At 36.6% G+C, this 23,197-nt stretch overlaps 1 protein-coding gene across 12 annotated transcripts in view; it reads left to right on the top strand.

Annotated features, from left to right (window-relative positions):
* Positions 1 to 23,197, top strand: part of dock10 (dedicator of cytokinesis 10) — a 407,603-nt gene that overhangs the window by 261,354 nt on the left and 123,052 nt on the right. For 11 of the 12 annotated variants that reach the window (XM_039756196.1, XM_039756260.1, XM_039756213.1 and 8 more), the window contains exons 5-7: positions 2,908 to 2,980; positions 7,498 to 7,620; positions 9,530 to 9,664. In XM_039756196.1, the coding sequence (XP_039612130.1) occupies positions 2,908 to 2,980; positions 7,498 to 7,620; positions 9,530 to 9,664 (331 nt within the window). Of the gene's footprint in view, positions 1 to 2,907; positions 2,981 to 7,497; positions 7,621 to 8,790; positions 8,809 to 9,529; positions 9,665 to 23,197 lie in introns of those variants that run through there. The other variant, XM_039756250.1, reaches the window with a different exon arrangement.

Below are 23,197 nucleotides of genomic sequence, written 5' to 3'. Positions count from 1 at the left end.
TGGCCAACAGATTTTTTGGTATCACTGGTATTTGTTATGTCTGCCCTTTAGTATTCTGAATGACAATTATATTTTTCACCCATACACTCTTTCTGTTTCCATATGAAGAGAACATATGAAGTCTCACTTGTAAGACATCATAAGTGACAGGATTTAAAGGAATACTCTACACATAAATCATATATTTTATATAGTTTCCCCATTCAATTGGTAATGATGGCTGAGAAAAATTTTTACTGTCATGTTTTGTTGGAGAACGAAATAACAAAGTTTGTGATAAAATGGGACTTAATGGTGACACATGCCAATCAAAACCAAACAATATCAAAAGCATTCTTGAAAAAAATCCAAAAATACTCATACTGCATAATCTACATACGTATCATGTCATTCCATTTTATGCTCACAAGATGCAATACACATGTATTTTGCTAAAATATTGTTAAATAAATAACTCCAGAAAATAAAAGTAGTCCTAATAGGCAGCCCAGCCCCTTCACACAGAATCATACCTTCGAAATGAAGACGGGACTGTTGACTAGTAAATGATGGGGTGAGGTTGGTCTTCAATTCAAAAGTGCCATTCCATATAAAGGGGCTTCCTGTTTGTGGATTACTTAAATTTTCCAGATAACTCTTTTTTACAGCATTAAAGTAATCTTATTAACACTTCATTGTCTCAGCCTACAGATTTAGTAAGGAAAGTAGCCATTAAAAAGTGCATATAAACTGCTAGTAATCAGATAATTAACAATCTGCAGTTTTGTCATAGCTATTGTTCATCGAAAACCTGAGGCCACTGCTGTTGTCAAGCCACCAGTTTGGACACTGCATTGATAATTTTCAATTTCAATTGATGTTCTTGTTTAGTTAGTCATCTGCTCTCAATACTAGAAATAATAGAAAATACGTAATTTCTTATTAGTCCCATATAAATAGGCATGAATACACAGTAGCTACTCACACTAAGTAAGAAGTTTTATCAGCAACATTTTGAGTGGTAACAATACTCATGCATGCTAAAACCAAGTAATCCTTGGTAGGCAGTATGTATATGGCACTCACAGGTGAGTTATATGGTATAGTGGCTCAGACATTAGACTTCAATTCCTGGCCTTGTTACCAAGCCTATTATTATTCCAATTGTTAAAAAATGTAAACAGTTGTAACATATCCTGACTATTAAAGGCACCTTGGATAAAGGTAACAGCCAAATGGCTAATAATAAATAGGAACACTATGTAATTATTCTTAGACTAATGATTAGAAGTTTTTGAACGATTCTGATGGTCAATTAACCATGGCAAAAATATAAAATCTTCCTACTTCCATTTATTCTTTATTGGCAATTAACTAACAATATACTTTACCTGTGTTGCTGTATAATAATAGTAATAAGCACTGATTGCTGTCATATATTGATAGATGTTAATTCTTACTTGCACTACAACAAATCTTAGCAAAGAAAATTCTTATTTTTAATGTGCATGAGTTGTGTTCTCACTTGTTAAATAAATTATAATAAGGCTTGCAATTTTGCTAATAAGTGGGGAAGCTATCTACCTGCTCATTTGTATTCACGCATTCTCTCAGCGATTACATACTGATAGGAATGAATCTGCTAACTTGTATTGGTTTCTGTTTCCCTGAGCCAAAAATACCCCACATTGCCTAAATTACTTCATTGAGCAAATCCATGATGAGTATATAGTAATGTCGAGGCTGCTATAAGTAATGCTTAAATTGACATTTAATGTGAAAAGGTGATAGCAGTGGAAGTGATGATAAGTTAATCAGAACTAAGGTAAATAAGCACATCAGATATTTTATCGGACATCTTGTCACAGTTGAGCTGGAATGTCACAAACTACAAAACATATCAGTGCCTTAGAAAAACTTGTCTTTAGGCTGAGAGGCTCCCTGATGCGGTACTACATTGACAGATAGACAAGAAGATCTCATACATGTTAATATTAATGTGGTAAGAGGAGTACAGGACTTGAAATGGCTGGTAAAAGGAGGGGAAGCCTCAGCCATCAGGGCCAAGATTAGATTTAAGACAGAAAAGAAGCATATTTGGGATAGAGCGAAGTGATGTGAGAAAGCAGAATAGCCATGGCATACAGTTAATGAACTGGTAAAGGTTGAGTCATTTTGACAAAGAAGCAAGGCCATTGAGTGTTTGAAGATATTTTTATAGTGAAAGCTAAATATGGATTTGAAAAGTGTAGTTATGGATCATAATTGTTCATTCTCTTCTTGTCATATCTGATCATATTTTTTACAAATTAGCACTAAACATTATAAATATATATAATAAATATAAAATTATAATGAGATATATTTTAGTAAAGTCCTACTTGTCAGTAATGTCTTCTTTGAACCTGACTGGGTTGAAGTTATGGGAGATTATCTAGAAAAAATGAAAAGGGCAAATCCACTGTTCTCATATCATCCATGAAACGTTATGTCAGTAGCTGAAACACCTGGGAAAATTTTGTCTTAGTGATAATTTCAAAATAAAAACACCTCTGGCAAAGTTGTAATATCAAGTCTTCCCAGATAGTCTTTAAAATAATAAAGTAGTGGATGTTTTGGAGACTGCTCCATATTTAGATCCCCATTGAGATATGGCAAACGTGATTTCTGTGAATATTTTATAGAGGCTAACTACAAAGTTAACTGATACATTATAATAACATGAATAAAATGTATCTGAAACAAAATTAATTAATGAATTAATTTTTAAGTGCTGTCTAATAATCAAAAATAAGAATAGAAAGAAGGCTGCTGCCTGTAGTATATTTTGGTTTTATTTCTAGCCACCCCTTTTCTTTCCTTTAATTTTCAAAATAATGGCAACACCTCACATGCAAGTCTTTCAGAATGTTTATCCTTTGGTTTCAGAAAGCAGTACAAGCCAGATAAGCTGCCTTCACACTCCTTTGAAATTGATCATGAAGATGTTGATAAAGATGAGGTAAGTGTAATATGAAAAAAACTCTGCATACTGGCTGTTGAGTAATGAGTGCTTTAGTCTCACGGTCAGACAAAATTGTAATAATTTGTTTTCTTCATTTTCCTTAGCGCCTTTACTGTCCATTCTTTTATGTAAAAACTTTGTCTCTTCATTACTGTGTCTTTATCTGTTTTTGCTAACTGGTCTGCTTTTTTCTGAAAAATCATGCTAGATCTCTTTCTCTTTTCTCTTTATTCCTCAGTTCCATTGGTTGCATTTGACAGATTTATTATAGAAGATAGCTTTACCAGGTGGAAATGCTATAGCCAGTTAATGGTCAGTTAATCAATATGACTTACAGTGCCTATTAAAAAGTATTTACTTCCTAGGAAGTTTTCATATTTTATTGATATACAACATAGACTTACGGTGGATTTAATTTGGCTTTGTGGAATGTTTGTTTAGCTTCTGTATGAAAATCTGCATGTTCTCTGTATGACTAGGTATTATTATAACAGATAAATAAGCGTGCTTACATAGAGTAGGGCTGCCAGTGTGGAATGCAGTTTTTGGCTACTTCCCAGCTTGCCTCAGCAGTGTCTAGGTTATCATCCAATTAAGATTCCAAACATATGACAAGTTTTCTGATAAGCTTAATTAAAAATATAAGAAAAGACTAGAATTTCTGTTTTCCATTGTAATCAACAAATTGTGTAAGAATGTTCAGTAACCGTTAGATGAAACTGAGCTTATTTTTTCTAACCGCTTCTTTGATAAAAATGCAACTCACCCCCCTATGAGGGGGCTTTTTGCACTTAGTCTCTGTAAGGCAAAGACCCTCTACTCACCAAGTATAAAGAAATAAAAGAATTCTGCTTGTTTGAATAGGTGTCTGCCTGCTGTTGTCTCGACTTCGTCCACAGCTTTTTGACAATGATCCACAGAAAATGATTCTTTAAAGTCAAAGTGGAAACACATCTGTGCAAAGTGATCTAAATTAATTACACATATAACATACAAAATAATTTATGTATAAGTATTCACCACTTTCAAGTCAGTATTTAGTAGATGAACTTTTGACTTTGAACATCACAGACTTGAGTCTGAGTTTAAAGGTCCCTAACAGCTTTGTACATCCGCACACTGCCATTTTCCCCATTCTTCTTTTAAAAACTGCTCATACTCTGTCAGATTGCAAGAAGGTCACAAGTGAACAGCCTTTTTAAAGTCCATTCAGAAATTCTCAATTGGGTTCAGCTCTGCACTCTGACATGACCTCTCCAGGGTTTTAATATTTTGTTTTGAAACCATTCCTGTACATCTTTGGCTTTATGTTTGAGATTGTTGTCTAGCTAAAAAACAAATCTCCCAAGATGCAAGAGATGTCTTGCTGAGTATTTTGCTGCATTTCCCCTGACAAATCTGGCAGGGCATGCTGCAGAGAAACATCCCCTCAGCTTGATGCTGCCACAACAATGCTTTGCGGTGGGAATAGAGTGTTTTTTAAAAATGTATAATGTTTGGCAGTTGCTAACCATGTTGTTTAGTATGATAAAACATAATTTTGGTCTCATTAGACCATGTAACCTTCTTCCAGCTGAGTTCGAAGTCTCCTATGTGTCTTCTATTAATATCCAACCTAAATGTCATTAGCCTTTTTTTACTGGTTGCCATGCTTCCTAAATGCTGCAAGTGGTGAAGCATCCAGGCAACAGTTGCATTCACAGTCTCTCTAGTCTCATCAATTGTAGCTTGGTACTTCCTTCATTGTTCTAATAAATTTCTTGGTGCCCCCCTCACTATTCTTCTTCTTGCATGATCACTCAGTTCTTGCGGATGGCCTACTCTAGGCAGATTTCCACCTGTGCCAAACGTTTTACATTTCTTAATGGTTAATTTAAGTGGACTCCAAAGGATATTCAGTGACTTGTATAATTTCTTGTCTCCATCCTCTGACTTAGGTTTTTCAGTCACCTTTTAACAGAGTTTCTTGGAATGTGCTTTTGTCTTCATTTTGTAGGTTAGGCTATCATACTGACTCACCACAAGTTGGACCTTCCAGACACAGAAATATGTATACAACAGTCCACTGAAACCCTTTGGCCACACACAAGTAATCTGCATTGAATTTATTAGGTGGCTTCAAAAATCAACTGGCTATGCCAGTGTTGAGTTAGGTGTGTCATAATAAAGGGGTTGAACATTTATGCTATCAATTATTTTGTGTTTTACATTTGTAACTAATTTAGAACACTTAACAGAGATCTGTTTTTATGTTGTCATTAAAGACTGTTCTTCTCTTGATAAGTGTCAAAAAAGCCAAATTAGATCCACTGTAATTCAGAGTTTTATAACATTAACATCTAAAAACTTCCAAGGGAGTGTATACTTTTTTATATTTGTTTTACATCACAATGATAATCATCTACTATTGTGTTTATTTTTAAAATAGATAAAATTAAAATGTCTCATGGGAACAACATAAATGATATAAATAAGACAGACTAATAGTAAATAGAAACAAATCTTTTCTTTGAACCATTATAAACCTACATGAATTTACATTTATAAATGTAAAAATGACTGAATTTTGAATTACATGCAGCTCTTCAAAGGCAGGAGAACACATTACAAGCTGCAAGACTTTGTGCACAGAGTAGTGGATAAACAGCTCAGTGATTTCTGATTGGCTGTTAACTTTTCAAGTGAAAACTAATTTAATCCCAGATACATTAAATACACACTGTAGAACACCTAGGATATCAAAAGTGTCATTTAGTGTACGATATTATTCTAGTTTATAAGTACCTCAGGGATTTGCTGAACAAGAAAGTTTATATGCACCTCAAGGACAGCACTGAACCCTGTTACAATCATTTGTGCCACAGATAAATTGCTAAATCTTCTGGCCTTTTCTTAAACAGCGCATATATTACAGCATAATAAAAAAGGCTTTAAAGAACTCATGGATGATCTTTTTTCTTTAGTGTTTCTTCTCAATTATTGCTGTGTAACAAGGTGTCAGTAAAAATGCAGCAACATCAACTGAAATCCTTTTAATTTCGTACAGTTTTCTGTAATTAAAGAAAAACAATCACTTAGTCTCAATGCATTTGTTTAAATGTGATGTACTTTCAAAGCAGTTTTTTTTAAAGATGTGTAAATCATGATGTGATGGTGCTTATCTCTATGCTGAATGATGAATGAGCTTTCTTCAGGATTTTATTGCTTTTGGGGGGAAAATTCACCCTCTTTCTCTGGAGCATAGATTTTAACAATGCTTAATATAGCAAATGACAAGGGAGGAGAATGGTACTTGACTGTAAAATAAATGGATGATTTATTGTTTTAATTAATATCCCACCTTATTGCACAACAAACACAGAGAAACATTAAGTTTGGTTGCTGACATGACTGCTTAGACCTAGATCCTCCTGTCTGTTTCACCACCTAAAATATATTTCCATGTTTTACTGAAATATTGTTATACATTTTATAACTAAGTCTCCTACTTGCTCCACCTATAAGTGTTTTTTTTACTTTTTACCCCTAAACACCTCTGTCCTGCAGTATAGTTTGTGCTTTTTCTTATCTTTCAAAATACAGTCCTTATTATTTTCAAGTTCAAATAAAAAGCCATGATTTTTTTTTCCAGCCTTGATTTTTACAAACTCTTTTTGTCAAGATCTTCCAGGCCTTTATCACACCCATTTCCTTTCTTTTTTTCTAAATCTGCTTACGGCAGAAGCCTCCCTGTTTTTTGGGCATTAAATTAATAGATGTTTCAGTCCATTACTTTGAGTTGTGAAAAGCCCCCAAATAAAAAAATCATTATTTTTAGCAGTTGCCAATTATTCTGTCTTACATAGACCAATGATGTGTTGGCATTGCATAGTTAAACCAAGCTTTACTCCCCAAATTTTTAACTGGAATAGAAAATTGAAGATTAAGCTATTCTAAGTATTAGAGTAATAGAATAATAATATGACTACTTCTGTTGGCTGGTTTTCAGCACTTCAGTCATTCAAACATTTTCAAAAGTTATACAAGTTCTACATATACAAAAATGCTTATACAAAAATAAGTTCTACCTTTTGGCTTTACGGATCTTATGGATATTGCTTCCTTCCTCTACTACAAGTAGACAGACCCTCCATCGGCATAAACAGTACATTACTTTTTATTATCACAATCATTGTATGCAGTATAGTGTTTGGGAAATTGCTGAAATTTTCTGCAAATTTTGTGTAGCTCTTCAGTGTGCCTAATAATGTGGATGTACTCTGATTTGTTTATATTGCTCTTTCATATGTGGTTTTAATTTAATGTTTAGCATTTCATTTTTAGCTATTCTTTTTTTGATATTGACCTGTAAGGTCATACAGTATTAGTTGTGAAGAACACTGTATAAAAGTAAATTTAACCTTGGAGTTTTAGTTAACAGAATACAGATTTCCTTGAATATATTTCAGCTTGAATGTCAAATAGGCATGTTAATAAAAATACACTGTCTAACTGAACAATGCTTTTCTTTATAGGACACAACATCACTGTCATCTTCTAAAGGAGGGACTGGGGGAGGAGGATTTGGAGTGTTCAAGTCTGGTTGGCTTTATAAAGGGAATTTCAATAGTAATGTGAACAATAGCATCACTGTAAGGGTAAGAAGGAGCTCCAGTTGCTTTCTGTGCTAATTTTAATTGCACAGCCTCTGTGTCTGTGCTGCAGTGTTCAGTGCTGTCAATAGGATGTAAAGCATGATAGCATTAACTCATCAAATCCTGCTGTATAGTGCACAAAAGAATGTATTCTCAGTCTATGAAACTGGTTCTAACATTTTGTCTCAAAACAATTACCATTGTAGAAATTGCTTTAGATCTTTAAAACTACAGAGATGTAAAATAGGTGCCAGAGTAGTGCAGTGGTTCATGCTACTTCCTCACAGATCCAATACTCTGCATTCAAATCTCAGGCTCTGCCCATGTGTGGAGTTTGCACGTTCTACCTTTTTGGATTTTCCTCTGAGCACTGCAGCTTTCAACCCAAAGGCAAGTGTATTATGTTATTTGGTGGTTTTAAATTTGTCATGCATGTATTGTTCTTGTTTTGCATTGTTGTCCTTTCCAGTTCTGCTTTGCACCAGTGATAAGGGATAAGGTCCATCCTTTATGAAAGCTTATTTCATTTTAAACAATTTAAGAATGTATGCATGTACAATATGAAATGTTGCTGAATATGTTTTTCTGATATCAGAAGAAAATATTAATTACTGTAATTGCTAGTAGAAAAATGCTTGTGCCCAGTGTTGGTGGGATAAGCTCTAAGTTATATTATAAAGACTAGGGGGCATTTCCTCCTGCTCGCTTCGCTTGCCAACCCTCCAGCCTGTGCTAAAAAAAATTGGATTTCACTTTCACCAAACAACAAATCTTTTAATTTTCATGGATAAGCCTCATCATTGGGAAGAAACACTACTTTTCACTGATGGCAACATGAATTAGACAATCTACAAGTCTTCAACTTAAAGTTTAAAGCCAAAAAATATCTACATACTTCTGTCATATCCCCTATGTCCATATATTCAATCTCTTTTTACTGTTCCATTATTTGACCGAGTAATAATTTCCGTTTTTTAGCGCTAATGCAATCTTTATTATCAATTTTTTGAGACTTTCGAATTTTAGTACTTTCATAATCTCTAATCTGCTCTGCATGTGTATCACGCCAACATTTTTGAACCTCTTTACGATGTTCTACTTTGTCTTCTACTCTTTGTTTTTATTTTCAACCCCACTTGGAGCTGAGAGTGCAGAAACTGTGTCTGACAATAGCATTCACACGAATGAGAAGTGAGTGGACCCGTGGGCACGCCAGCCACTTTGAGTCTCTGCCGCTCATGTATGTGGACTTTCACCAAACAACAAATCTTTTAATTCTTTCGCTTTGCTCACCAAACCCCCGGCCTGCGCTACAAGCCAGGCACTTCGCATCTCTGCCGGTCGCATATGTGGATTTCACTTTCAACAAAGAACAATTCTTTTAATTCTCGTGGATAGGCCTCTTCGTTGGGATGAAACACTACTTATCTAATTATCTCTTGCGGGAGTTCAAATTATCTCAGAGAAAGTCTCATCCCAGGATTTCCTTTTATTATCAAGAGACATGTCAGCTCATTAGTTCATTATGAAAAATTAAACATCAAATTTGGATTTGAATTGTTTGAATTTTCTACTCTGTTTAGTTTTTGTTATGTTTGTGTATGGTCTTTAAAGTTCTTTATGAAGCACTTATGCTTATGCTTATTCTACTACATTAAATAGTAGCTTAACAGTAAATGTATTATATTATAAATCAATTGATTTATTGACTGAATCTTAACACATTAGTCTACTTTGCTATTATCAACTATCTCCCCATCCAGGATTGACTCCTAACTTGTGTCATTGTGGTTAGGGTAAGCAAAAGTACTCCAACATATTGTACAGGATAGAGAGTTCACAAAATGGAAGATATGGGAGGGATGGGAGGATAAATTAATAACTGTTAATATTTTCTTATTATTTTTTGCAGTCATTCAAAAGGAGATATTTCCAGCTCACACAGCTTTCTGATAATTCATATATTATGAATTTTTATAAAGATGAAAAAATATCAAAAGAGCCCAAAGGATGTATTTTTCTTGATTCATGTACTGGGGTAATTCAGGTGAGTAATATAGATCTTGTAAGCTTTTTGTATAAGAAAAGTGTCTTACACAGGACTGTCTTATAAAAAGACAATTATATTCTTAATATTAAGTATAATTATGTCTTGAAGATTCTTGTGATCTAGGTGTTCTATAAAGCATCACATGATAGTTGGGTAATTTAAATAAAGGCTGCCTAATTGTTAATAGCTTTTTAAGGGTTAGTTGAGATGAAGTAGCCATAGGGTGATGGAAAGGGCTAGGAGGCAATACACAAACCTTTCTGAAATGAATATGGAGGCATATTCCAGATACATTAATGGCATGATATCTTTAAGTCTTAAGTTTTTTTTAAAGAAATAATGCATTTGGTTATGACGTTTTTTTGACAGCCACAGTTCCGCACTCAGTAACAGGCACACATATGTATAACATGTTTGTGTGTAGTGAAGTCATCTGGGGAAAAATTGACAGATGTGCATTTCAGTTTTGATAGTAGTTTCTTAATGGTTTTCGTGTATTGTCTTAATGGTCTTTTTTCTCTCTAGCTGATTGTTATGTCCATGATGGGTGCTCTTAATCACAAGATGTATTTACTAATCTTAGATAATCTTCTAATTAGCTTCTTACTTTAAATTTTTCTTAATTTTAAATTAATAGTTTTTAAGTACAGTGCCACAATTATAACATATTTACAGTCTGGTTATGGTAGTTTAATTTAACATGTTAAATCATTATCTAACCCTGACCCTGTGGTTAGTCATTGCTGATGTAGAGTTTGTTCATTCTATCTTTATTTGCATAGGTTTTCCTCAGGGCATTCTAGTTTTACACCCAAATTTTATAGACGTGCATGTTAGGTTAATTGTTGACTCAAAGTCGTCACAGTTTGAGTGTGTGTGCTCTGTAAGAGATTATCACCATGTCCAGAATTTGCTCCTGATTTGTGTTGGTGGTGTGGGCTCAGGCCCTCCCATGATGGTGAAGTTCATAAAGAATGTAAGAAAACAGATGGTTATTAAATGTCCCAATGCATTTTGTTTTTGTTCATTTCCAAATTGCTAATGGTGTTTTAATTTCCTTAAGGTGGAGTTTTTCAAAACTGAATCTAATTATGGAATAGGGAAGACTTTTTTGGGTTTAGGACTTGGGGGATGGTGCCAATGTGCATACCATATAAGATGCACCAACTAACCAATCTGTAGGTAGTCTTGCTTACCAAGCTTAGCAAAATACTTTCTTAACATGAATGACTATACCATCTGATGTAGAACTGTAAAAGTGTGTGTCCATTTTGTTAGCAGTGAGGTCAAGAATCAAGAATGATGTGGCAGCCATTTTCACATCAGTACTCAAGACTGTTTTGCAAACACAAGAAGCTATGCTGACCTGTGTTCTTATACTTCTGCATATTGCCAGTAAAATTGATGTTTAACCACTTTGCCTGGTGTTTTTTTCCTGTCATAAATCATCACTTTTCAATTGAAGAAAATGATCTGTTAAACGTGTTTCACTCCCCAAAATGTTTTTTTTTCTTTTTTTCTCTGTTTCTTGAACATTATTAAGGATTGCATGCTCAGCAACTGAATGTTTCTGTGGAAGAGATGAAGTCATTTCTGCAAGCTTTAAATGAGTGGAGACACTAGCATCCACCCAGCTGTGTGTAAAATGTTATGATAGGCTCCTTATTTAGAGGTGGTGGAGTTTGCATTCTTTTGGTAGCTGCGGGATTTGCCCAAGTATTTTACGCAGTGGATTCACAAATTCCCACAGCCTTTTTAAAGGCATTGACGTGTGTGCTTTTAATTAACTTGTAAAATACTGTCTTAACCTTACATGTCATCTTAAGTATAGAATACTTCTTTAGAGGAGTGATGCCAAGTGATTTTGAATTCCCTTCTGATTGTTTGAAAGCTATCAACAACAACAACATTTATTTATATAGCACATTTTCATACAAAAAGTAGCTCAAAATGCTTTACATAATAAAGAATAGAAAAATAAAAGACAAAATAAGAAATTAAAATAAGACGTTAGTTAACATAGAAAAGGAGTAAGGTACGATGGCCAGGGTGGACAGAAAAAAAACTCCAGACGGCTGGAGAAAAAAATACAATCTGCAAGGGTTCCAGGCCACGGGACCGCCTCTGGGCATTCTACCTAACATAAATGAAATAGTCCTCTTTGTAGTTAGGGTTCTCACGGAGTCACTTGATGTTGATGGTCATACAGACGTCTGGCTTTTAATCCATCCATCATTGTTGGAACATCACGGTGCTTTGAGTAGATGGTGGTGGCGCAAGTTATGAGAAGGCCATGTTAAAGTAATGTGTTTTCAGCAGTTTTTTAAAGTGCTCCACTGTATTAGCCTGGCGAATTTCTATTGGCAGGCCATTCTAGATTTTAGGTGCATAAAAGCAGAAGGCCGCCTCACCACTTCTTTTAGGTTTTGTTCTTGGAATGCTAAGGAGACGCCCATTTGAGGATCTGAGGTTACCATTTGGAATATAAGGTGTCAGACATTCCGATATATAAGATGGGGCGAGATTATTTAAGGCTTTATAAACCATAAGCAGAATTTTAAAGTCAATCCTGAATGACACAGTTAACTAGTGTAGTGACATCAAAACTGGAGAGATGTGCTCAGATTTTCTTTTTTCTAGGTAGGATTCTAGCAGCTGCATTCTGCACTAGTTGCAAATGATTTATGTCTTTTTTGGGTAGTCCTGAGTGGAGTGCGTTACAATAATCTAGTCGACTGAAAATGAACGTGTAAACTAATTTCTCAGCATCTTTCAATGATATAAGAGGTCTAACTTTTGCTATGTTTCTTAAGTGAAAAAATGCTGTCCTAGTGATCTGATTAATATGCGATTTAAAATTTAGATTATAGTCAACAGTTACCCCTAAGCTTTTTAAATCCGTCTTGACTTTTAATCCTAATGTATCCAGTTTATTTCTAATAACCTCATTGTATCCATTATTGCCAATCACTAAGATTTCAGTTTTCTCTTTATTTAACTTGAGAAAGTTACTATTCATCCATTCTGAGATACAAGTCAGACATTGTGTTAGTGAATCAAGAGAATCGGGGTCATCAGGTGCTATTGATAAGTACAGCTGTGTGTCATCAGCATAGCTGTGGTAGCTCACGTTGTGCCCTGAGATAATCTGACTTAACGGTAGCATGTAGATTGAGAATAACAGCGGACCCAGGATAGAGCCTTGTGGAACACCATATCGAATATCATGTGTCTTTGAGTTGTAATTACCACAGCTTACAAAGATTTTCTCCCTGCCAGGTAGGATTCAAACCAATTTAAGACACTGCCAGAGAGGCCCACCCATTGAATAAGGCGATTTCTAAGAATAATATGATCAATGGTGTCAAATGCGGCACTCAGATCTAAGAGGATGAGAACAAATAAATGGCCTCTGTCTGCATTTACCCACAAATCATTTACAACTTTAACTAGTGCAGCTTCTGTGCTGTGATTTGTTCTAAAACCTGACTGAAATTTATCAAGAATAGCATGTTTATTGAGGTGGTCATTTAACTGCATAATGACTGCCTTCTCCAGAATTTTACTTAAGAAAGGCAGGTTAGAGATGGGGCTAAAATTTTCAAGAGCTGAGGGTCAAGATTATGTTTCTTAAGTAGGGGTTTAACTACAGCAGTCTTAAGACAGTCTGGGAAGACCCCCGTATCTAATGACAAGTTTACTATGTCAAGAACATTATCAATTAGCACGCCCGATACTTCTTTGAAAAAATTTGTTGGTATTGGGTCAAGGATGCAGGTGGAGGGTTTCAGTTGAGAAATTATTTTATGTAAATCAAGTAAATCTATCCTAGTGAAAGAGTTTAATTTGTTTATAACAGAATGCTGGGGTTTAGGAGGATCCTTAGTGTTGGGGAGATATACTATGTTATTTCTAATATCATTAATTTTTTGATTGAAAAATATAGCAATAGCCTCACAGGTTTTACTGGAAGTACTTAGGAGGCATTCTTTTGAGTTACCTGGTTTTAGCAGACAATCAATCGTAGAGAATAAGACTCTAGGATTACTAGCATTGTTATTTATAATCTTAGAGAAATAGCAGCACCTCTCAAGACGGACTGTGTTATTGTATTCTGTTATTTTAACTTTTAATATTTCATAGTGGATAGTTAGTTTAGTCTTCCTCCATTTACGCTCAGCTCTACGACATGTTCTCTTTAAATCAGACACTCTTTGGGTCTTCCATGGTATAACAATGCTAGAAGATTTTTTAACTGTCTTTTCAGGTGCAACTATGTCAACAGCAGCTCTCACTTTAGTATTAAATCTTTCCACCTTACTATTTACATTATCCTTGCTATTATGGTTGGCACTATAAACTGTGTTAGGTTTATGTGTAGGCTGGTTAACGAGCTGTCTCAAATCAAAAGAGTCCAGGAGGACTATGATACTAATGTAGTGAGCTCCAAAATGTTTTGCAATAATTCTACATTTTATGATACAATTCTACAACAAGTGATAATGAGGGAAGAGAATAAAATAACATGCAGTGGTGTGGAGGATACAGTCAGGAGCCAGCTCGTTAAATGGGCCCTGAATGTGTTATAGTTGTCCCACAAGAGAATTCTCAGAGGCCCCTGATTACATTTCATGTTGATAGTAGTAATGCCCTTAGCCACTAGTTTGTACCATCAAGCAGTTGTTGACTATATTTTATTGCACTTTATTGTCACAGAATTTAATTATGTCAAGCTTATGCAACATACATACAACTGAAATCTTCATTTTGAAACTGTTCTCAAATAACTAATGACTGAAAACAGACTTAGACATATTCAAATAACTGAAGGTGACTTTTAAGTTCAAGTTAAGCTGTCTTTACCCTACCTCTATTAATGAGGCTGGAACACTATATTTATAAGACTTGGGAGAGCATATAAACTCCACATACCAAAAACACCACACCCTGCCACGTTCTGTTATCAAAACTAGGAAAAAAATAAAGTTTAACAGGTTTTTGCTGCAGTACCAAAGAAGAGAGTCATATTTCTGGTCTAAAATGGCTGCATTGCAAATAGTTTCAACTGTTAATAGTCTTCAGGAGGTAAAATATAATAGATTCTGTATAACAGCCACTAAAGACGATTTCTCACCATCCTTTTTGCATGCTTTCCTTGCTAAAACCACAACACTTAAGACTATGACAAGACTTGATCCTACAATGTTACTCATGCAGCCTTGAACAATAATTAACTTCTCAAACAGCTGCAGACAAAAACACTTCTACCATACACATTGAGTGGATGAGTGGGGTTCTTTGAGTCTCACCAAATGTTTACCAGAGGACGTTTTTATCAGACTCTACTCTTGACTCTTGATAAAATGAGCCATGTAGAGGAGCAGTACTGGGGTCAGAGGATGCTTTATAAGGTCTTCCAATCTGCCCTTTAGCAAATCTAAGTTCTGCTGGATTCCTGAGACCCTTCTTAACGTAAATAGCTATTGTGCAGAGGCTGTGCTTATTGAGAGTGCTGAAAAAGTTTGGAGGATCACAGGAAGTACCACAGACAACCTGTCAGAGGTATGAACTTAACAGAGTTACAATAGAGCATCAGAGTAATATATTCATTTTATATTAGCCTTAATTGTTACTATAAAGATAGAGAAAAGCCAAGCAAAATGACACCTTTTATTGGCTAACTAAAAAGATTACAATTTGCAAGCTTTCGAGGCAACTACATCTTGCCTGAAGAAGGGGCCTGAGTTGCCTCGAAAGCTTGCATATTGTAATCTTTTTAGTTAGCCAATAAAAGGTGTCATTTTGCTTGGCTTTTCTCTACATTCATAATGGCTAACACGGTACAACAACCTAGTACTACTATAAAGATAGAAACAGATATGGCAGATATGGGACAGGACTGTGAGACAAGATATTATCCATCTTAGTGAGACTAATGGTTATTTCACTTCTGAGTATCACCCTGTCTGTGTCTTCTGCTTTACCATTGGGAGGCTGATTAAGTCAAAGCTACATGCTTTGTCTGTTTAAGCCAGAAGTCATTGCAACTTAGTTGGTAAGTGTGCCTACTACAGTGATAACGTGTTAAGACTCTGACTGCTCTATACTGTAGCATATCAAGAAACATACTGTAATTATGAGCAGTCATATTATGATAAAGACCTCTAATTTAGAAGACATAATAATGGAGCTTGCACAGTGCTAGCAGCATTATTGTGAAATTCGAAGAACTCTGTTTCTTCTCACAGTTAGATTAACCATCAGTCCATGGCTTGATTCATATATATTCTCCCTTTTAAGCAAGTAATGATTCATTAGTGTCCCTTGCAAGACTACACAGACTGCAAATTCAAACTATTAAGAAAATATTTGGTTGTGTTGTCATTGTTTGTTTTTTTCTGTCTGTAATAAGCAATCATTTCTTATCTCTATTACAGTTAGAATAAACTGTCAGAAATAATTTTATCTTTATCATATAAATGGCATAGTTGTGCAGTTTTTAGCTTGGCAGATCCAGCGGCCTATGCTCAAATCCTTTGCCTGGTCACTACCTTTGTAGAGTTTGCACATTTTCCTTGTGTTTCCAAAATGTTTTTTCTGCCTCTTCCAATTTTATATGAGCCCTATGTTGGTGTATGCATGGATTGGCCCTGTGATCAACTGTCATGATGCCCAGGGCTGGACCCTGCTTTCAGCCCACTTTGCGTAACTCTGAACTGGTTTTGGAAGGTGATTTTATGCTACCGAGGTTGGTGTGCTGTTTTCAAGGGTCAGCAGCTGCCTGAAGTTATTTCAATTAATTGTTTTTGTTTGTTGCATATGTTCTTTTATCTTTCTCAGTGGTCGTAAAATTGAGTCTCCTATTCAGCAGTTTGTAGGATGACAGCTGGTAAACAATTTCTTGTTGCCCATTGCTGTACATGTTGCCACATCTCCAAGAGCATGCAGGTGTCTACTTATTGACAACTTGTTTAGATAATCAGAATTTTTGTCACAAGATTTCTGCAGTTGTGGAAAGAATGATTGTATTATTGCTAGTGTCTCCAGACTATGGGTTTAGTGTGCTGTAATTTTAGTCTTCATCTGTTTTTTTCATGGTGCTGTTGTAGGCAGGTGCCAATTCCTCCTTCCATAGTGGTAGTTATGTAAAGAAAGCTTTAGCAAGCTTATCTATACACTGCTGGCTTTGATCTGGTAGGAGTAAGTAAGATCATGCAAGGATGCAGGACCAGTATATGATCTTTAGTACCTCTTGAGTGAGTCGTTTTCCTTCACTTGCCTCAAAACAATCCTACCACCTTTTGTACACCATGATCTTGTCTGGAATATTGGAGTGTAAAATTGAATGTTAATATGAAGTTTTCCATCTTCTTTTCCTGTTTTCTGACTGAGGATGAATCCTAGTGAGTAGGGTGTGATGGTGTTAGAGATGATGCTTGATAAAATAAAGTGTGTGTTTTTTATTATATAGCTCAAAATCTTTTTTTGCGTCTATCATTGTTTAACAAAAAGTGAAATTTTCATTTAAAATGCATCATCGTCTCTTTTTTGTATTTTATTAGTATTTCATTTTTCACCTTTGGTTATGTCATTAAATGATCGCATGGCGCTGGTTGCTAGAACAACTGCAGAAGTGCATATACATATATACAATATGATGTGGTTTATAGACTGAGGACTGCAATGCTCCTCATCTAAACTTTACCAAAAAAAAGTAAACTTTCTATTCTAGATTAAAAGTATTAAAGGGTTTCTTGAGATTTTCATGTTTCCTAATTAAGCACTGACAAGTTTTATTCTTATATTGTCCTATTGTGAATGTTTGTGTGACCAATCAATCTCTGCTTGTCTTTAAGTTTAGATTTTTTTGATTTACAGTCATATGAAAAAGTTTGGGAACCCCCTCTCAGCCTGCATAATAATTTACTCTACTTTCAACAAAAAAAGAAAACATTGGTATGTCTTTCATTTCCTAGGAACATCTGCATAATGGGATGTTTTCCGAACAAAGATTTTTAGTGAAGAGGTATTTAGTTGTATGAAATTAAATCAAATGTGAAAAACTGGCTGTGCAAAAATGTAGGTCCCATTGTAATTTTGCTGATTTGAATGCATGTAACTGCTCAATACTGTGTGGAGGACTGCCGGCTTCATACTCCAGTCCTCCCCCCCCCAGGCCGCCAGAAGGAGCTCTCCCGACAGCAGGGTCATGCCCCGACTTCTAGCAGGTTATCATGGACCTTGGAGTGTTTATACACAGCCCTGCTGGATACCTTGGGGGCCACTGGGAGTCGTTGTAGGGGGGCTCGTGGGCTCATTTGTGCCCTACAACCCGTGAGTACGTCATAGTCATGTGACGGGAAGAAACGACGTGCTCCCGGGGTGAAGAAAAGGACTGTTTGCCCTGACCCGGAAGGAATAAGGAATTGTGGACTGATTGGACAGGGACACCTCCGGGTCAGGGTGTATAAAAGGATTGTGGGAAGGCCCAGACAGTGAGCTGAGCTGGGAGGTAGGAGGGCGAAGTGTCTGGGTGAGGAGGAGAGATTATTGTGTTTATTTGGTGGTTAATTAAATGTATGAGTAGTGTGGAGGGTGCTTGGTGCACTGTGTAAAAGAAGAATAAATAATATTGGACTTTTATCCAGTGTCTTACGTTGTACCTGAGGGTTCAAGGGAATACTAGCGCCCCCTACTGCCACAACTGTATACTTGCAACACCAAATTGGTTGGATTAGCTTGTTAAGCCTTGAACTTCATAGACACGTGTGTCCAATCATGAGAAAAGGTATTTAACAGTAGAATTACCAGAGCCTAAGAAAAAACTTGTAGATCCGTCCCACCTTACATCGCTTCTCACCCCTCTGTCAGCGTCTTTTGTCCTTTAAATGTGTTGATAAACAGCAAGCAGCCTGCTATCACATCTCCCACTGGCACACAGTTGTCTCAGCTCAAGCCTGTTTACCTGCGTGTCATTTGCTTGGAGTTGTATAGAGTGATAAGTCAAGCAAAATGACACCTTTTATACGAGGTGCGATCCAAAAGTTCCCGGAATGCATTTATTCTGCAGCCAGAAGGGTTTGGTTATATCAATCGCTGCTAGATTGCAGTTCAAGTTGTCCTTGAGAGCTGTTATCACGCGTTATAATGTCAGTGCAGTTGTTTTTCAAGTCGCAGTTCTCATTTAAACTTCAGTTGTGTCTGTGAAGGGTTGTTTGTGAAAATAAGTGATTTGAAAGACCCAAAAAAGCTTGACAAGTTCACAGCAACACCAAGTCAATGCTCATTTGCTTCTTTGATGTGAAGGGTGTCATCCACAAGGAATTTGTGCCACAAGGACAGACGGTGAATGGAGCATTCTACAGGAATGTTCTAAGCGTTTGCGAAATCGAATTTGTCAAACACATCCTCAGATGTGGGCTGACAAGTCATTTCTTTTGCATCACGACAATGCACCAGCTCACACATCTCTGATTGTGCACTATTTTTGACTTCTACAAAGTTTATTGCAATTCTCCACCCTCCGTACTCCCCTGATTTAGCGCCGTCTGATTTTTTTTTATTTCCTAAGTTGAAGATGAGACTCAAGGGATGCAAATTTAACACGGTGGAGGAGATCCAAGTGGTAACAACCGACATCTTGAACACATTGACAAAAACAACTTCCAATGGTGCTTCAAAAGGTTGAAATCTCGCTGGGATTGGTGTATCAACTCAGCGGGTGACTATTTTGAAGGAACTGTTCACCATTAATTGTTATTTGGTGTGTATGTTTTTAAATAAATGCATTCTGGGAACTTTTGGATTGCACCTCGTAAATACTATATCGTTATTTGGAACATATGCATTTCATGTGTGTTCCGTGTCTACAACGATCTATGTAAACACATCATTAAAACAGAAACGTTTTTCATGTTTTAGTAATAATTGACAAAATGTAGACATGAAGTTTATAATGTGTGAAACCTGAAGTTCAAATATCAAAGAAACACTTCCACAAAAGGTACAGATATAACAGAACAAGTGTGCTTTTATTCAAAAATATAACTACAGAAAAACAACACACGTTAGGGTGCGACATTCACACGCATTTACTATGACTGCTTCAGCAACGGTATCAACTGTTGACTGGTAAACAAAACTTCATGGGTTTGATCCCCAACAAGTCCTTTTTGAGAAGTGAGCTGCTTTTATTCTTACTATTTTAGAATAAAAACATACATTTGATTTCAGTCTGTGACAGACGGTCTAAATCTATACTAATAAAAGGCAAAGCCCTCACTGACTGACTGACTCACTCACTCACTCACTGACTGACTGACTCACTCACTCATCACTAATTCTCCAACTTCCCGTGTAGGTAGAAGGCTAAAATTTGGCAGGCTCATTCCTTACAGCTTACTTACAAAAGTTGGGCAGGTTTCATTTCGAAATTCTACGCGTAACGGTCATAACGGTCGACAACATCCGCCATGTTGAACTTTCTTATTTACGGCCCCATCTTTGGTAGGCGGCTTCCCTGCGCTAACCGAAACCGATGTACGTACTTATTTCGATGGTATGACTCCACTGTCAGCCGCCATATTGAACTTTCCAACGTCACTAATTCTCCAACTTGCATGTCGCATCATCACGGCTCCCACGTAATCAAGTGAACTGACTGTGAACGCAGTACGTAAAAAACAAGGAAGAGCTCCAAAGAGCACTGAAGAAAAAACGCATGCAAGCATATTCATTAGTGCAGCTACTGCGGAAACAAAGCACAGTGTAAACTGTAAGTTTAAATTAAGTTTATAGACATGCTCCCGCTGCCGTTTGTCATGCCTATGACAGATACCATATTCACGAGATACAAGTTTAATGAGAAGACATGAGGTATAAACGAGACTTTGGATCACTTTGTAACAGAGTTAAAATTGCTGTAGCGAAAAAAACTTTTAAGTGCCGGTCTTAGCAAACATTAAATAAAGCCGTGGACATCGCAACATCACACAAGAGAGCAGCTCACGTGAACTGACTGAACGCAGTACGAGTGATCACTTCCATGAATCAAACCTGTTCAAAAAACGCATTACACAATTGACAAGGTAGGAAAAGAATATGCTCCGAGCTGAGCTCCACAGCTAACGCGTCTTTGGAAGCAAATTCGTCACGCTGCCACCAAATACAGAAAAATCCACAAGTTAATACACACACTGTCTCTAGAGTTACTTCACACTCTGAATGTATTACTCGCATCCCCGTTTTACCCTCTGATCTCCCAATTCAAATCAAATGCCTCCAATTTCCAGTAAGGCTCTGCTTTGCGATGACAAGTAATAAGTCTCAGGGACAGACCCTACAAAAGGTTGCCATTGATTTGAGGCAAGATTGCTTTTCTCCTGGACAACTATACGTTGCATTCTCAAGAGTAAGCTCGCACAGCTTGGGTTGGTCATACGAGGAGCTGTGTAAAGGGTGCTTCACAGAAAAACAGCGGAGCGCCTTATATGAGCAGGCAGTCAGCTAAAGAGGGGAATCAATAAATAACTATAATCGTAATAAACGAACAAAAAATAGCGCAGAAGCCGTGGATTAAATAAAGGAAATGGGTACCTGAACAGTAAAGTAAGTCTCAAATAGCTACACAATAACTATAACAATAGTTGTCTGTACCAGTGCATGCTCCCCAACCTGACCTGACCTTACCCCACAAAATCATACTGCCTTTATTGCTAGTTTTCATCTGTTATCCTTTTGTTAGTAGCACTTGCACTGTCAGATCAGATCACTATCACAAGGACAGACGGTGAATGGAGCATTCTACAGGAATGTTCTAAGCGTTTGCGAAATCGAATTTGTCAAACACATCCTCAGATGTGGGCTGACAAGTCATTTCTTTTGCATCACGACAATGCACCAGCTCACACATCTCTGATTGTGCACTATTTTTGACTTCTACAAAGTTTATTGCAATTCTCCACCCTCCGTACTCCCCTGATTTAGCGCCGTCTGATTTTTTTTTATTTCCTAAGTTGAAGATGAGACTCAAGGGATGCAAATTTAACACGGTGGAGGAGATCCAAGTGGTAACAACCGACATCTTGAACACATTGACAAAAACAACTTCCAATGGTGCTTCAAAAGGTTGAAATCTCGCTGGGATTGGTGTATCAACTCAGCGGGTGACTATTTTGAAGGAACTGTTCACCATTAATTGTTATTTGGTGTGTATGTTTTTAAATAAATGCATTCTGGGAACTTTTGGATTGCACCTCGTAAATACTATATCGTTATTTGGAACATATGCATTTCATGTGTGTTCCGTGTCTACAACGATCTATGTAAACACATCATTAAAACAGAAACGTTTTTCATGTTTTAGTAATAATTGACAAAATGTAGACATGAAGTTTATAATGTGTGAAACCTGAAGTTCAAATATCAAAGAAACACTTCCACAAAAGGTACAGATATAACAGAACAAGTGTGCTTTTATTCAAAAATATAACTACAGAAAAACAACACACGTTAGGGTGCGACATTCACACGCATTTACTATGACTGCTTCAGCAACGGTATCAACTGTTGACTGGTAAACAAAACTTCATGGGTTTGATCCCCAACAAGTCCTTTTTGAGAAGTGAGCTGCTTTTATTCTTACTATTTTAGAATAAAAACATACATTTGATTTCAGTCTGTGACAGACGGTCTAAATCTATACTAATAAAAGGCAAAGCCCTCACTGACTGACTGACTGACTCACTCACTCACTGACTGACTGACTCACTCACTCATCACTAATTCTCCAACTTCCCGTGTAGGTAGAAGGCTAAAATTTGGCAGGCTCATTCCTTACAGCTTACTTACAAAAGTTGGGCAGGTTTCATTTCGAAATTCTACGCGTAACGGTCATAACGGTCGACAACATCCGCCATGTTGAACTTTCTTATTTACGGCCCCATCTTTGGTAGGCGGCTTCCCTCGCTAACCGAAACCGATGTACGTACTTATTTCGATGGTATGACTCCACTGTCAGCCGCCATATTGAACTTTCCAACGTCACTAATTCTCCAACTTGCATGTCGCATCATCACGGCTCCCACGTAATCAAGTGAACTGACTGTGAACGCAGTAAGCGTAAAAACAAGGAAGAGCTCCAAAGAGCACTGAAGAAAAAACGCATGCAAGCATATTCATTAGTGCAGCTACTGCGGAAACAAAGCACAGTGTAAACTGTAAGTTTAAATTAAGTTTATAGACATGCTCCCGCTGCCGTTTGTCATGCCTATGACAGATACCATATTCACGAGATACAAGTTTAATGAGAAGACATGAGGTATAAACGAGACTTTGGATCACTTTGTAACAGAGTTAAAATTGCTGTAGCGAAAAAAACTTTTAAGTGCCGGTCTTAGCAAACATTAAATAAAGCCGTGGACATCGCAACATCACACAAGAGAGCAGCTCACGTGAACTGACTGAACGCAGTACGAGTGATCACTTCCATGAATCAAACCTGTTCAAAAAACGCATTACACAATTGACAAG

This window comes from Polypterus senegalus, chromosome 1 (genome assembly GCF_016835505.1).
Source record: "Polypterus senegalus isolate Bchr_013 chromosome 1, ASM1683550v1, whole genome shotgun sequence".
Lineage (NCBI taxonomy): Eukaryota > Metazoa > Chordata > Cladistia > Polypteriformes > Polypteridae > Polypterus > Polypterus senegalus.
This window is presented reverse-complemented; position numbering and strand designations above follow the sequence as displayed.